This window comes from Sardina pilchardus, chromosome 4, assembly GCF_963854185.1.
Source record: "Sardina pilchardus chromosome 4, fSarPil1.1, whole genome shotgun sequence".
Classification (NCBI taxonomy): domain Eukaryota; kingdom Metazoa; phylum Chordata; class Actinopteri; order Clupeiformes; family Clupeidae; genus Sardina; species Sardina pilchardus.
Window position 1 is genome coordinate 23374924 of NC_084997.1, and position 15446 is coordinate 23390369.

General features: G+C 43.5%; 2 protein-coding genes across 2 annotated transcripts; one reads left to right on the forward strand and one right to left on the reverse strand.

The window, feature by feature from the left end:
- On the reverse strand, positions 1–6988 carry ehhadh (enoyl-CoA, hydratase/3-hydroxyacyl CoA dehydrogenase). Its single transcript, XM_062534679.1, has 7 exons — positions 6687–6988; positions 6118–6221; positions 5826–5995; positions 5116–5227; positions 3142–3246; positions 2355–2696; positions 1–1649 (listed from the first exon to the last, which is right to left on the reverse strand). The coding sequence occupies exons 1-7, from the start codon at positions 6758–6760 to the stop codon at positions 397–399; spliced, it is 2160 nt and encodes a 719-aa protein (XP_062390663.1). The 5' UTR covers positions 6761–6988; the 3' UTR covers positions 1–396.
- Positions 6989–7113: 125 nt separating this feature from the next.
- tmem41aa (transmembrane protein 41aa) lies at positions 7114–10859 on the forward strand. The gene is made up of 5 exons (XM_062534680.1): positions 7114–7430; positions 7899–8049; positions 8244–8405; positions 8831–8969; positions 9268–10859. Exons 1-5 carry the CDS (start codon positions 7258–7260, stop codon positions 9486–9488), a joined length of 846 nt encoding a protein of 281 aa, XP_062390664.1. The 5' UTR covers positions 7114–7257; the 3' UTR covers positions 9489–10859.
- The last annotated feature ends 4587 nt before the right edge of the window (positions 10860–15446 follow it).

A 15446-nucleotide genomic window follows, 5' to 3' on the forward strand; every position in this document is an offset into this window, starting at 1 on the left:
CAGCATGGAAAATGCTTTATTTCAGAGTTTGTGTTTACATTCAGAATTATGCAAGTTGTGTCTGAAAGCAAGAATTTAAAACAAAACCCTGCCTGAATTAAAGGTGACTGATATTTAGCAGACACTTATATCCAAAGTGTCAGGCTTGCAATGGCAGAAATCCAACCCAGGTCAGCCGACTGTCAGTCGGTAACATTATGGCTGCTCCACCATACCCACAGAACTAAAGAAAGGTTTAAAAAATCTGCCTGAAGTTATATGAAGATAGATATACATATGAATGTATATTGAAAAACCACGCCTGAGTTCTGACACAATGCCTGAGAACGTTAAGCGCCGTTTTTAATTAGTAGTGCAAATTATTTGGTTGATTAAAATGACCTCAGACCTAAGACCTCAGAGTTGGCTGTGGGGTCTCTGGAGGAAGTCCCTCCATTTGTGGAGAGGAGGGCTGCCATTTGCCACCAGCCTGCAGAGCAGCGAGCTGGGTTGCAGGTGAGGCACGTCTGGGTGAGCCTGCTGGTAGTGCCCCAGCCTCTCCAGCACTTTGGGCAGCCCCACCATGTCGGCGTAGAACATGGGCCCGCCTCTGTGCCGCGGCCAGCCATACCCGAACACATAGATCATGTCGATGTCCTCAGGCCCCGCAGCCATGCCGTCCTCCAGGACGCGGAAGCCTTCGTTGATGAGGGCGAAAAGACAGCGCTCCAACACCTCCTGCCCGCCGATCTGGCGAGGCCTGATGCCGTGCCGGAGGCGGTAGTCCTCCAGGAGCTTGTGGATGTCTGGGTCTGGCGTGGCGACTCGGCCCCCGGGCTTGTCGTACAGGTACCACCCTCGGCCGCTCTTCTGCCCCAGGCGGCCCTGCTCGCACACCAGGTCGGGCAGAGGGCTGTACCGGCGACCCTGCCGTCTCCGCGAGGGAACTTTCGGGTCGACGTTCGGCCCGGTCAGCCCGGCCTCCTTCCGAATCCTCCAGCCGACGTCCAGCCCGGACAGGTCGGACACTTTGAAAACCCCCATGGGAAAGCCGAACTCCTCCAGGGTCCCGTCCACCAGCTCGGGCGTGGCCCCTTCCTCCAGCAGGAAGTTGGCCTGGTCCAGATAGGGCATCAGCATGCGGTTGCCCACAAAGCCAGAGCAGTTGCCCACCACGACGCTGACCTTCCCGAGCCTCTTGCCCAGATGCATGGCAGTGGCCACGACCTCGGGGGACGAGCGGCTTCCGCGGACGACCTCGAGGAGCTTCATCACGTGCGCCGGGGCAAAGAAGTGCATGCCCACCACCAGCTCCGGCCTCTTCGTCACACCGGCCAGCTCGTCCACGTCCAAGCCAGAGGTGTTGGTGCAGAGGATGGCGTCGGGTTTGCACGCGGACGACAGCCTCTTGAAAACGTCCTTTTTGAGGGCCATGTCTTCGAACACGGCCTCGATGATCAGGTCGGTGCTCTTCAGCTCGCCCAAGTCTGTCGTGTAGTGGAGAAGGTCGAGGCGCGGGACGGCGTGCCTTTTCTGAGCGTCGTGCTTGAGCATTGCCGACACCATTTGTTTCCCCGTCTCCAACTGCTTCTTGTTGGTCTCCACCGCTACCACGGAGAGCCCCGCCTTCACTAGCGCCACAGCGATGCCCTGTCCCATGGTACCAAGGCCTGTTTAGACACAGAAGGACATGAAAAAGAGGTGCAAACGCACACCAAAAATTGAGGTGCAGGCAACTGATATAAATGTAATATGGAGAGAGAGATGCCGCACACTCCGAGTTTAGACAGACCAGAGCCATAGAGAGTAGTTTTATCTACCACTCTGAGACAGACTATTTATTAAATGCGGTAACGTTTCAGCCTACGGCCTTCTTCAGATCCGATCTGATCAGATCTTCAGATCTTCAGATCTGAAGAAGGCCGTAGGCCGAAACATTACCGCATTTAATAAATAGTCTGTCTAAACTCGGAGTGTGCGGCATCTCTCTCTCCATATAGACACAGAAGGACTCCTCAGTGGCTGACAACAGCGGGGTGAATCCCAGAGAAGTGTTCACAAGTATATACAAAATCTATAGTACATATATAAAGATACAAGTATACAAGGCTGTTTATTTGTCATATGCATGTGATTACTAATGTAAAAAATGCTTAGAAATTGTTAGTTCCTTCGCCTATTGTGCATATGGGGTGGGGGGGGGGGTGTACGGAGGAGCAGGAGAAGTGCAAAAAGCATTAAAGTGCATGGAGGGGGGGGGGGGGGTAAGAGGTAACAGGGGGTAAGGGGGTACATATATGGTATATACAGTACATGTAATGGCAGAGACTATCACAAATCTATTTCATAATCACTGACCACAAAGCATCTCTCACCAATGACGGCTGCCTTGGTCACAGGCCTTGGCTTGCTGTTGCCACTGTGTGCCCCGCTGGGAAGACTCCATTTCCCAACAGCCCTCTGGGAAAAGAAGCAATACTGCAGGGCACGGGCCTGACTGGAACGGAACAAGAAGGCCATCAGCTCCTGCTCCTTCTGCATGCCAGCCTGGTAGGGTAACTTGACAGCCGCCGTCACAGCCTGGACGCAGGCGATGGGTGCTATGGCGCCCCTCGCTCGCTGTTTCACTCTGGCCATGGCCTCGTCCAGGATGGCATCAACATCTGGAGGGCACGGAGTCGACTGTGTGCTCAGCTTGCGGGGCAACAGGGGCTGATCTGCAACACAAATTTAGATTATGGTGACTAAAGGTCCGTTCACATCAACAACGATAACTATAACTATAACTATACATAAATATTGTCGTGTATGAGTTACGACCTTCACACATAAACCATAACGACATGAAGAAAGTGATTTTGGTGATTTTGATAAAAAGCTAACAATCAGTCCGAATCAATCACATCTTAGACATCACATTCATGAAATCAAGGAGAGACCTTGCTTGTCATTGGTAAGTGTGTCATAGTTATCATTTTATCGTTACCGTTTTATAGTTATGATTATAATTATTGTCCTTGGTGTGAGAGGCCCTTATAAAGATGTAAACAGACACACTGATGTAAGTAAACAATAAAAGGCTGGTAACACTGACCCAGTGATTTCTCATGACTGCTTAATCATAGATCTAATGCTGATGGCAGACCCTAGGTAACCTCGTACCTACAACTTGCTGAGCAAACTGTATAGCCAGATCCAGAGCACTTTGGTCAGTCACTTTGTCCACAATACCGAGTTTCAACGCCTCTTGAGCAGTCACGTGACGCCCTGTGAAGATGAAAAGAGAGGATGTGTCATAAACATATACAGTGAGGAGCACATGTATTTGATACCATGCTAAAACAGGAATATAAAATCATCATTTGACAATTGATCTTAATGCCTTAATTAAAAAAATGAGTAAAAATCAAACCGCCAAGGACACCAATTTTCTTTGTGATTGAAGAATGTATCGTACATAGATAAATGTTTTCGTAAAATGCTAGGGGAAGGAAGTATTTGACCCCCTATGTAACCCTATGGGAATTTAACACATAGGGTTAACATAGGGGCAGGCAGATTTTTATTTTTAAAGGCCAGCTATTTCATGGATCTAGGATATTATGCATCCCGATAAATTTCCCTTGGCCTTTGGAATTAAAATAGCCCCACATCATCACATACCCTTGACCATAGCTAGAGATTGACATGGTGCTTTTTCCAGTAGGCCTATTAGGCTGTTTGATTTGCATTGAGCTCAATGAGCATCAAACAGGCTAATAGGCCTACTGGAAAAAGCACCATGCCAATCTCTAGCTATGGTGAAAGGTATGTAATGATGTGGGGCTATTTTAATTCCAACTGCCAAGGGAACTTTATCAGGATGCATAATATCCTGAATCCATGAAATAGCTGGCCTTAAAAAATAAAAATCTGCCTGCCCCTATGTTAACCCTATGTGTTAAATTCCCATAGGGTTACATTGGGGGTCAAATACTTCCTTCCCCCTAGCATTTAGGAGGAACATTTATTTATTTACGAAACATTCTTCAATCACAAAGAAAATTGGGGAGCTTAGTGGTTTTATTTTTACTCAATTTTTGAATTAAGACATTAAGATCAATTGTGAAATGATGATTTTATATTCCTCTTTTTAGGCAACTTTAGCATGGTATCAAATACATTTTCTCCTCACTGTATCAGCATAATTTGCCAACAAGCATGTGTTTACTAGGCTGGGTGAACCCTGCCTGACCTGCCGGCAAATTTGAATTTCGCCCAGCAGCTCAGGCTGGAAACCTGCACATCAATCTCCCCTGCTTCCTGTCCACAACCTTTGGGTCCAATCACAACCTAGTTTATCCAAAAGACGCACCGGACCCTTGGTCTGATTGGTTGAAGGACTATCCAAGCGTAGTCATTTGAACAATGCCCATTGATCACGCCTCTTGTGCTGTAGAAATAAAGCGCATACTCCCCATACTAATGTTCAATCTTAAATGATTGATCTTAGTATGGTGATAGCCAGACTAGAATGTGCTATGACTAAGCTCCTTAAGACTGCTGGGATTATGAGTTTATAATGAGCTGAGGCCAATACTGCCATTTTAACTTTGATCCTCCCAAACCAATCTACACCACAAAATATATCAATATGAGCCAATATCAGAAACATGCCTCCTCTAAAATGTTTCATAACATAATACATACCTGTCATTCTCTCATACGATCAACAACTGCACTTCATGCCCTGTGATTACAGCGCCCTCTTCTGGTCATATAGCTTCCTCTCTGAGAGACAACTGTTGCTGGCAGCTGCTATTTCACAAAAAGCTGTAGCCCACTCTCCCCTACTCTGTGAATTTCTACCCAATGGGCCTCATGCACGAAAGATTTGGTTATTTGCCTCATGCACGCAGAGGTTATTTGTTCCCGGTGGAGCCAGGAGTGTTTGAACCTGCTGGGCAAGAGGCTAACCTGGTGAGTCTAGACACTGTGAGTGGGGTGAGTTGTACCAGGGAGCTAACCCGGTGAGTCTAGACACTGTGAGTGGGGTGAGTTGTACCAGGGAGCTAACCCGGTGAGTCTACCCTAGACACTGTGAGTGGGGTGAGTTGTACCAGGGAGCTAACCCGGTGAGTGGGGTGTGTTCAGTACCCGTGGTGATGAGCTCGAGGGCAGGAGTTAACCCGATGAGTCTAGGCAGACGCTGTGAGCCCCCAGCAGCAGGGAGAAGACCCAGGGTGACTTCAGGCAGTCCCACACGTGCCTGCGTCAAAACAAGCATACATCACACGTGCATGTTTCTCCCAGATGCATGTGCAGTTAGACACATAAACATAAGCCCATTAAGATAGCCTCTCTTCTAGTTCATCCCAAAGGTGCTTGAAAGAAGCATTAAAGAAACCTGTTCTCTGTGGGCCAGTCAAATTCATCCAAACCAAACTCGCAAAACAATGTTTGAGATGAACTAGAAGAGATCTTGGGAGCCAGGTATTCTCATCCAACATGATGAATGGACAAACTTTCCTGCAGACCCTGCAAAATCATGCGGAAAGCCTTCCTCAATGAGTGGAAGCTGTTTTAGTTGCTAAGGGGAGAGCAATTACATAATAATGTCTGATGGATTTAGAATGGGATGTCATTGCCGATTCTGTGGATGAAATGGCAGGTGCCCCAACTATTTTGTCTATAGTGTAGGATTAAATTACCAGCAATTAATACTGAGGTATCAATCAACAACAGATGCACTAGCACTTTACAGATGACATATTCTGTAAATTGATCATAATATCAAAAAAGGCTAAAACGGTAATGAGTAGCTATATCGGACATTGCACCTGACCAATGTGCTGCGGAAGACTGACCTTTGAATGAGCAATGCGGTAGTGGCAGCCAAGGGCCAGCTCCAGACCGCCACCAAATGCCACTCCTTCAATTGCTGCAACCACAGGCTTGTCTCCTTCCTCAATGGCAGCAATCATGGGCACCAAAGGAGGGCCTGACATCGGCTTGGCAAATTCACGGATGTCTGCCCCTGATGTACAGTGGTGGTGGTGGGGATGGGCATGGGGGTCATATTTGTACAATTAATCTTTACCTGTACATATCTGTGTTCACCAGTTCACTGTTGATGTTTACAAGTAGTATATACTTTACCGCCACAGAAAACGCCATTTTCTCCACATATGACCACTGATTTCACCTTGGGGTCACGAAGGGCTCTTGTCACTGTCTCTGTGATGCCAAGGCGTACAGCAGCACTAGCAAATAAGCAGTTGTGAATATCAGTTCCATCCAGACCTAGATTCATTTTCATTTTACATTCATCTGATTGTTTGTAAGTCTAAATGTTTAAAGTCACTTAGCCTTTAGGCACTCTCTCTAGCTCTCTCTCTCTCTCTCTCTCACTCTCACTCTCTCACACACACACACACACACACACACAGATAAGAAATCAAGCATGAGTTTACTGCACAACTGACATTCACTGTCATCAGCAGCACGACAAGGCAAGGTAAAGTCAACACGTTGTACTGTATCAAACATAAAATTCAGCACAGCCATAAAACCCCAATGCTGTCTATTACAGAGCCTGAACTTTTACCTGTTACAATGTTGCTACATTGTATCCACTAACCTCGACATTCGAAATAGGTCAAAGGTAGCTTAACTTTATTTACTACAGCGGAGTATCTTAAGTTAGGAGTTAAACGACGAAAACTTACCTAAGTGCATTTACGGGTGGATTCGTCAATGTAATCAATGCAACAGATCCCTGTACCTGTGCATAACGAGCCATTATGCCTCAACACGAAACGCCTCGGGGAGAGATCTAAATATTGCAACTTGAAAACCGCACTTTGGAATCTCAAAATCTTGTTTGTGGGTGGTCCGCTAACAGCAACTTCCTGGTAGATACGAAGTAGATTTACAAATCATCTTATGCAAACTTTTTGCACAAGCTATCTTTTTATATATCAGCCCACTCGGTCGCTCGCAGTAGAGAGGTGCTAACTTGTAGGATAGTTAATAAGTTCTTCATTTCAGCCTATTTATGGACATTTATGACATGTACTAAGTCGCCTGATTATCGTGCTGTCCTCTCTACTCATGTACTAAATGTCAACATAATCGCTTGTTGGCGGTATAAAGTTTTGCAACTTTGATAGCAGCCACCATTCTTACGTTCTAAAGGAAACGTGACTCTTTAGTTTGGTGTGTCACGTGACTCCCGCTCTAGTATTCTGCTTGACATACTGTTCTTGCTCCATCCCCTGTTGCTGCTGGTTCAACAGTATGCGGTCTGTCTTAGGTTTAATTTTGGTAATTATTGGGGCGACTTTTTACCTATATTTGCTCTCTACCTACCTACCCCCAATTCGCCGACAGGTTCGACTACAAAATGAAGACGCGGAGCAATCTCAGAATGAAGGAGAGAATCAGGAAATCTTCAAAACAGTGGAATACAGGTCTGCCACAATGCCACCAGTGTCAGCTAACCTGCTAAATTAGCATTGCAGGCTAGGCAACGTTTGCTAACTGTTCAGTCATTTCTACAACGTTATCTGCTTAATATTTTTTAATGTATTCAAGTATTGATTATATGTTTTGTTTGGGTATGGGTTTCAGTGTATTTCGTATAATAGATTATCAGCATAATATGGAATTATTAGCCGGTTGTCGTCGCTAGGTGAGGAATTGATATTCTTGCTATGCATTCTTGTTTAGTAAGTTAGTGTATGAGACGAGTCATTCCACAAGATATGGAATCTAACCAAACCAGAAAGATGCTATCTGATTGCTGCTGTTTTTACCTTTTAACCAAATGATTTAGGTATTTAGCTCAGTTCCTCGTTTGATGTACCTGTTGTAAAAGATGTATGAATGAATATTGTATGAAATTAACTGAGACAACTATCTTTCTCGCATACCTAAAGGTTGAAATTCCCGTCGGACCTGGAGGAGCTCAAGGAGTTGGCTGAACTCCTTCAGTTCTACAGGACGGAGCACACATCTTACGTGCTGCTCCTTTTCTGCAGTGCATACCTCTACAAGCAGTCATTTGCTATCCCTGGCTCCTCATTTCTGGTAAGAGCTTTATGTCCATGCAACATACACCATTACACACATAGTGACCTAGTATGGCCTTTCATTTGTTCACTCAGCTGCCACAACTTAGAGAGGACTGCGAGAAGAGAACACTGATGAGATTTGACAGGTGATCTGTTGTCTGTTGTTTACACACACACATACTCAGTCTCACCCTCTCCTGTTTCTCTCAGAACATCCTGGCCGGAGCTTTGTTCGGGCCATGGCAAGGGCTGCCGCTGACCTGTGTCCTCACCACGGTGGGGGCCACATTCTGTTACCTCCTTTCTCAAGCCTTTGGCAAGCGGCACATCATAAGACTCTTTCCAGACAAAGTAACCATGCTTCAGAAAAAGGTGTGTAGCTCAACAACTTGCAAAATTATTAGTTGTGTTCTTGTGTTGTTTAGTGTTGTGCTCTTTCTCTGGATATTATTCCCCAGAGAAATATGTTTACATTTATGTTTGACCATAACTGTAGTTGTGCAAAATAACTTAGCCTTAGGTTGTAGCAAGTGAGTTACTTATTGAGTGACCAAGGCTGCTATGTCTTGGTAACAGTAAGGAGCATACAGTATTAAATGAGCATAGCAAAATGGTCATTGTCACTAATAACCAAAGGGGAACATCGATTTAATCTTTTAATCAAAAACATTTTTTGGTCTGTTTTTTTTATATATTTTTTTCCTAATTGCGTTTTGTGTTTGTGTCCACCAGGTGGTAGTAGTAGCTTAGCTGACACGATTGATTATTTCCTTCTGAATCTACCGTCTGCTTTGTAGGTGGAGGACAATAGGAACAGCTTGTTGTTCTTTTTGCTTTTCCTTCGATTTTTCCCCATGAGTCCAAATTGGTTCTTGAACATGACGGCACCGGTTCTCAACATCCCTGTCACGTTATTTGCTCTCTCCATCTTCATAGGTAAGCACATAGTACAGTGTTACAGTACAATATGTGAAGTAGTATATAGAGTTGCTGTTTATTCCAAACATACATGGCCATCTTAAGATATTGTGTGTGTGTGTGTGTGTGTGTGTGTGTGTGTGTGTGTGTGTGTGTGTGTGTGTGTGTGTGTGTGTGTGTGTGTGTGTGTGTGTGTGTGTGTGTGTGTGTTGAATCACAAGTGTGAATCTCACTTGTCTTCTTGTGTGTTGAATCACAACAAGTGTGAATCTCACACGCATTTCCGTTGACTCTTCCGTCCCCTGTTCCCCCGCAGGATTGATGCCGTACAATTTCATCTGCGTCCAGACGGGCTCCATGCTGTCTGAGCTGACCTCGCTGGACGACCTGTTCACCTGGGGCACGGTGCTGCAGCTGCTGGCTATTGCCTGCGTGGCCCTCCTCCCCGGGGCTCTGATCCGCCACTACAGCCAGAGCCGCCTCAAGCTGGACGGCGTGGAGCAGAACGGCGTCAGCCACGAGCGCAAGGACAGATAAAAACAACGTCCCCCCAGTGATGACCATCATCACTACGACGACGACCAACGCCAGCACCAGCACCAGCACTGGACTGCCACACACACAGTGTTTTTTTTAAACGTTTTTATATGAGGGAAAGACTGAAAGTGAACGGAAAGTGTTCACTTCGGGGTCTGTGGCTTAACGTATGTTTGAGTCTGGCGAGGGTCAACCGCTGGGCGCCAGTGGTGAAAATGAGAATATGCTCTAACACACTGCAGATGTCCACAGTGTGGATTAATGAACCTGTGCCTCCATAGGAGCTTTGGCCATAAATGTGATCTACCCAGATTTGACAGAAAATGTTGTATTTCAGTGTGTAATGGGTCGTTCACACCAGGAACGATGACTATGAAGATAACCGTAGCGATCCGAGTGTCCACACAGGCCAATGATAAGGGAAGTCTTTTGTTAATGAATGTTATGTCTAAAATTTGACAGATTTGATGTTAGCTTTTTATCCTTCTTAAAGTAACTCTGAAAATGATCCCCAATGATATGGTTCTTCATGTTGTTATTATAATTTATGTGTGGAGTGGAAGTGTAAATCATATTAGCTAGAGCAATAGTTATCATTCTTGGTGTGAATGACCGTTAAGACTGGCAGAACATTGAAGGTGACTGTTTGAATTTCGATAATCTAAATGACAATCATTTGATGTAGGCTTTGTGAATCTGTTCCGTGACAAGTGACTAAAGCACTCTTATTTAAATCACAGGCCTTGATGTCTGACCGAACCAGTTTCCTTAAAACTTTTGTTTTTACCTGAGAGTCAAGTATCAAGACACTTGCTGAATTTTTAATGAACTAGCCATTGTAATAGGAAACCCACACCTGAAGGTGGAATTGAGGTCCAGGTTTGCGTGAATTACTTGACATTGGTTCTCCCATGGCTGATAGAGAGGGTATGAATGCAAAATACATACTGCACCCAACATACTTGTTGGTTGTTCAATTGCAAATAGAAAGAACGAAAATGTATGTATTTTGTATGCTATAATGTATGCTGAAGGGATTGCTTTTTAGTTGGATCCAAAGCAGTTGGTATTAGTCTTTGGGGTCTTTGTATTAAACTGCCATTGATAATATATGTTCAGATATGTAAGTGCCTCCTGGATCTAATTTGTGATGTGTTTATTATATAAAAAAAAGGGATCTACCTCCAAATTAAAATGTAATATGTCCTCTTGTAATATGATACATTTGTATTTTGGGTTTGTGGGTGATTTTTGACTCCGTGTGTAACTACTTCATGATGCATATGTGGTCTCTGGATCCATTTAGCAGTGTTCTTTTGTGTGTGTGTGTGTTCATCTAACACACAAGAACATAAAGCAAATGTGCTTTTTGTTTGTCTTGTTTTAGAAGTTGTGTTCTTCAAAGGTCCTTCAGTGGTTAGACCTATATGATGTCATATTATATCACAAATTATGTTGCACACAGCCTATGTAAAGGATGGAGTATCATGTGTCAGTATACTGATTACTGTTTGTAATATAGTTACAAATATCATTTAATTTAATAATATTTTGTAACTGAGTCTTTTCTGGTTCTTTAGTTAGAAATGAGGGATAGCCACAAATAGTTTCATGAGAATTACTCAATTCCAAATCAAAGGCACGAGGACACACTGTTTTTACATTTTTTAGAAAGACCTTTTTATTGCTCAGATCCATGTTGATCAGCAGTACAGTTCACCTACTATTCAAAACAACAGCATGGCTGTTAGCAAAAAAAGAGAGATCATGAGTCAGCTCTCATCACAACACCCTAGTTACCCCCTACCATGGTTAAAACCGGGATCATCATGTGTGTTTGTTTGTGTATGTCTGCAGGGGAGAAGGGGGTGTTCAGTGGCAGTGCAGTGGGCTGAGAAACCAACCCATATCGCTTCAAAAGAACAGGGGACGACTCAAGGTGGTTAAAGTCGCTGTTCGGGAATGGATCCCTCCTTTTAAACTAGGGTGTAGAAAAAGGTTCAAACCGGTGAAGCACTTACATCCTATAGCGAATGATTCGGGTCTTCTCAAGCAGAGCCTAGTGAATGCGTCATGACTGATCATGCAAATGTCTCCTGCGGAATCTCGTACAAGGATGACGAAAGGACCCCAGATAAAAGAGCAGGGGGGGAAATGGCCTTGCAAGTGCCGCTATATAGTGACAAGAGATTGTGAATGAGTGTGAGCTATCCTAATTGCCCCATGCTGTATACTTAAGTGATGGTGGCATAAGCATCATGCCTGCTTCGTCTCATACACTGCAGTTGAGAGGATGAAACAGCATGGTGTCTTTCCCATTTGCCACTTTTGCATGTAGGCTAAACACTATCACCCCACACTGAACGTCTCATACACTGCAGTTGAGAGGATGAAACAGCATTGAGTGTCTTTCCCATTTGCCACTTTTGCATGTAGGCTAAACACTATCACCCCACACTGAATACCACCTGGTAGTCTAGATAAGAACAAACATTTTGAGCAAAGAAAACCCAGCTACATTTCAGAGCTACATTACACTGATTGACAAGACAGCTGGTTCACCACAATAGAAGACACACTGTTATGAAGACATCGGTGAATGTGGCGGCTGGTGGGTGATACAACTCTTGTATAATGCCTTGCTCTGGCTTAGATGGGAGATCTGTTAATATCTAACATACATTACAAAAAATTAAAAATCATCCATTTCTGAGAAAAAGGTTAAGAATCACTGTAGAAAGATTTGATTAAAATGCTTTGTTGTTGACTACATGTTGTGTCTGTGACTACCACATTACTCCTGAAGCAATACTGTTGACAGCTTTCAAACACCTGAACGATTCAACTCTACCACCATCACTGCAATGCAACCTGGCCTCGGTCTCTATAAGAAAAAGACCTGAGACCGAAGGGATACCTGTCAGTATAGAAGAAAAAGCCATGAAAATCATACCTAGGAAAATACTTGGATGGCGGGATAAGCTGTTACATAGAACTAATCTAGATGGTGTTGGGTGTTTACATCAGTTGGGTGATAACAAAGGAGATTTAGGGTTTGGAACTTCCCAGAAATACACTTGGGACATACAGCAGCATTGTATATTTTTCACAGAATTCACAGATCTGACAACAGCTTGTTTTAAATCAAAATGACTCCTTTAACCTGCAAGTGACATGCAAAAGTGAGTTAAATTAAGGTTCACCTTAATTAGTCAACAAGAGCAAACTCTTGCATCACTGATAGCTATATAATTGTTTTGGTTGTAGATACAACTTTCATTGTTTTAAAATCATATCTCAAGGGACATGTGCATTGAGCTTCTTCTGCGTTCACACATAATAAACACCTTACATCACAGACCAGGTGTGCTAATTGAAAAAAAAAAACACAGTGAAACAACATGACCCACCGGTCACATGTTTTACTCGTTTTACAGTAAACGCACACAACATTGAGTTTGTCTCCTCTGCACTCGGTCTTTTTATTGACCTATCCCCTTTCCCCTCCCTTTGAGAATGTTACTTCCATCAAGGTCTAAAATGTCAGCCGTAAGGAATTGGCGAGGTCATTCACACATGCACAGTATAAAGGTGAGGAGAATGAGTCTGACAGCGAGTCGTCCAGGGAGGGACACCTCAGAGGAGGTACGTCACACACACCTGGCCAAACCTCTCCTTCACAGAGCATGGGTGTGCACGGGTGGTTACAGAGATAATACACACACAAACGAATGAACCAACCAGTACAAACAAACAAAAAAAATGAAATTTTGTGAGTCTATAGTACATGTTTACAGATATACAGTTTGCTCTTCATCCAGACAAAGTGACACCCCAAGAGACAAGCGTGGTTCATCATACATGACAACTGAGTGTTACACATTGTTCAAGATAGTATCAGTGTGTTTCTTTTTTGTTTGTTTTTGGCTAATTTAGGTCCTACTTATCAAGTACACACATTCTTTTTTAAAAGTTTAACTTGGTGATTAGGTCAGTATTGAGGGAAAAATATGTATCTAAAACCGGTAGAACGTTTGTCAACTGGTCTGAAACAATATTGACAGTTATCCGTAAGACAATTTATTATTATCTTTTTTAAAAATGTCTGCTATTTGTATAACTTTTGCTTGTTTTCGCCTTTGACAATGACATCAGAACACAGCTTCCATATTCAGAACCACTCTGGGCTGGTAAGGACCCCTGCAATCCCATTAATCCTATGCTACAGAGGTTGATTTAGAAAATAAAAAAAACAATCATAATAACAAAATTGAAAAACAAAAACATAACTTATCATCTTGTGTTGCTTCACCAGAGACAGAGTGAGTGTCCACTAAGACAGGGGTGCACTGTGTGTTCAAAAAACCTTCAAGACCCGTCCGTCCATCTCCAGTCAACTGGACATAAAAGTGTCAACTCTCAAATTGCAAATCTTTTTTTCGTTTTATTTTTAAAAAATAAAAAAAAAAAGAAATTTAAAAAACTAGTTTTACAAGGCATACAAAATATTTTTCGTGAGGGAGAAGGTTTGGGGGAGTTTAAAAAGGGGGGAATGAAAGATTGGACTGAGGTACCCTGAAGCCTGAGGTAGATCATAAAAACTGACATGCGCACTGTTCACATCCTGATCAAAGTAATGCGGTGATTCATGTGTTTTTTTTTTTTTTCTCCCCATTAGCGTTAAATTATTACAGAGTCTCCATGGCGACATAGTGGGTGTTCATTTTCAATTGGGGTGGGAATTTAGTTTTACTATTGCTTTCTTTACAATAGTTTTGCATTCCCTTGCAACGTTTTTGCGTTCCCTCACAATAACTTTTGCATTCCCTCGCAATAGTTTTGGGTCCCCTCGCAACAGTTAAGCATTCCCTTGGAATGGGAAATGCAAAACTACTGCAAGGCAATGCAGAAAATATTATGAGGGAATGCAAACATAAGAGCTAAAAAAAATGAATTCCCATCTCATAAAAAATGCCCCACCATGGCCCTTCGAGGGCCCTGTAAAATATACTGTCATTATTCATAGTCATATTTTTGAAAATTCTTCTTTTAGTTTCTCAAGAAAATAAAACACTTCCCTTCAAAGCAATATGGCAGTGTCCCACCGAATCAGTAATAGTTATCGTCACAAAATAGAAAAAAAAATAGATTCATAAATATCTTCTCTTTCTCTTTATATATATAATATAAACACACACACACACACACACACACACACACACACACACACACACACGCACGCACGCACGCACGCACACACACCGATGGAGGAAGCTGTGCGTATTGGCATTAACCTTGCGTCTGGAAGATGCAGCTGGTAGCTCTCAGGTAGGGAAGGAGAGGGGAACTCATGGTGAGGTTACTGACTTGGTGACAATTAAGGCCACAAGCTTTCACTCGCACAGAAAATAAACAAAATAGAAAAAAAAGAAAAGCACAAAGGGATAAATCTGTACCTGGGTGTTCAGGAAAACGTGAAAAGAGCTGAGATTTGTTGTCCTTTTTGTGTGTTTGTTTTTTGAAGTGATTGTGAAATGATTGAAAATTGTAAAGTATCAAGATTTTTTTTTTTTTTTTTTTAAAGAAAAAAACATTCTGGCTGGCCCAACCACTGCACTAAGACACAGAGTGCAGGTGGTACATATTTACATTCACATCTGTCAAGCCACTTAGAGAAGCTCCCTGACTAAGAGGTTTAAAGCCAAACGCTATTGTGTGTGTATGTGTGTGTGTGTGTGTGTGTGTGTGTGTGTGTGTGTGTGTGTGTGTGTGTCTGTCTATGCATGTGTGTGTGTGTGTGTGTGCGTGTGCGTGAGGGTTGGTGTGTATGTGTACCACAGGTCATACTAACTCTCTCCACCAAATGTCCAAAACCCCTTCGTCACACGCATGCGCTCATCCCATCCTTCCCAAAACACCCGCCCGCCCACCCCCACCCCACCCAGCCGCCCTTCCCTC

Coding starts and splice junctions, on each gene's coding strand:
- ehhadh (XM_062534679.1), bottom strand. CDS start 6,760: ATGGCTCGTTATGCACAGGTACAGGGATCTGTTGCATTGATTACATTG. Junction 5,996..6,117: donor AAATGGCGTTTTCTGTGGCG/GTAAAGTATATA, acceptor ACTGTACATCAG/GGGCAGACATCCGTGAATTT. Junction 1,650..2,354: donor GACCAAGGCAGCCGTCATTG/GTGAGAGATGCT, acceptor GTGTCTAAACAG/GCCTTGGTACCATGGGACAG.
- tmem41aa (XM_062534680.1), top strand. CDS start 7,258: ATGCGGTCTGTCTTAGGTTTAATTTTGGTAATTATTGGGGCGACTTTT. Junction 7,431..7,898: donor TTCAAAACAGTGGAATACAG/GTCTGCCACAAT, acceptor GCATACCTAAAG/GTTGAAATTCCCGTCGGACC. Junction 8,406..8,830: donor TAACCATGCTTCAGAAAAAG/GTGTGTAGCTCA, acceptor TCTGCTTTGTAG/GTGGAGGACAATAGGAACAG.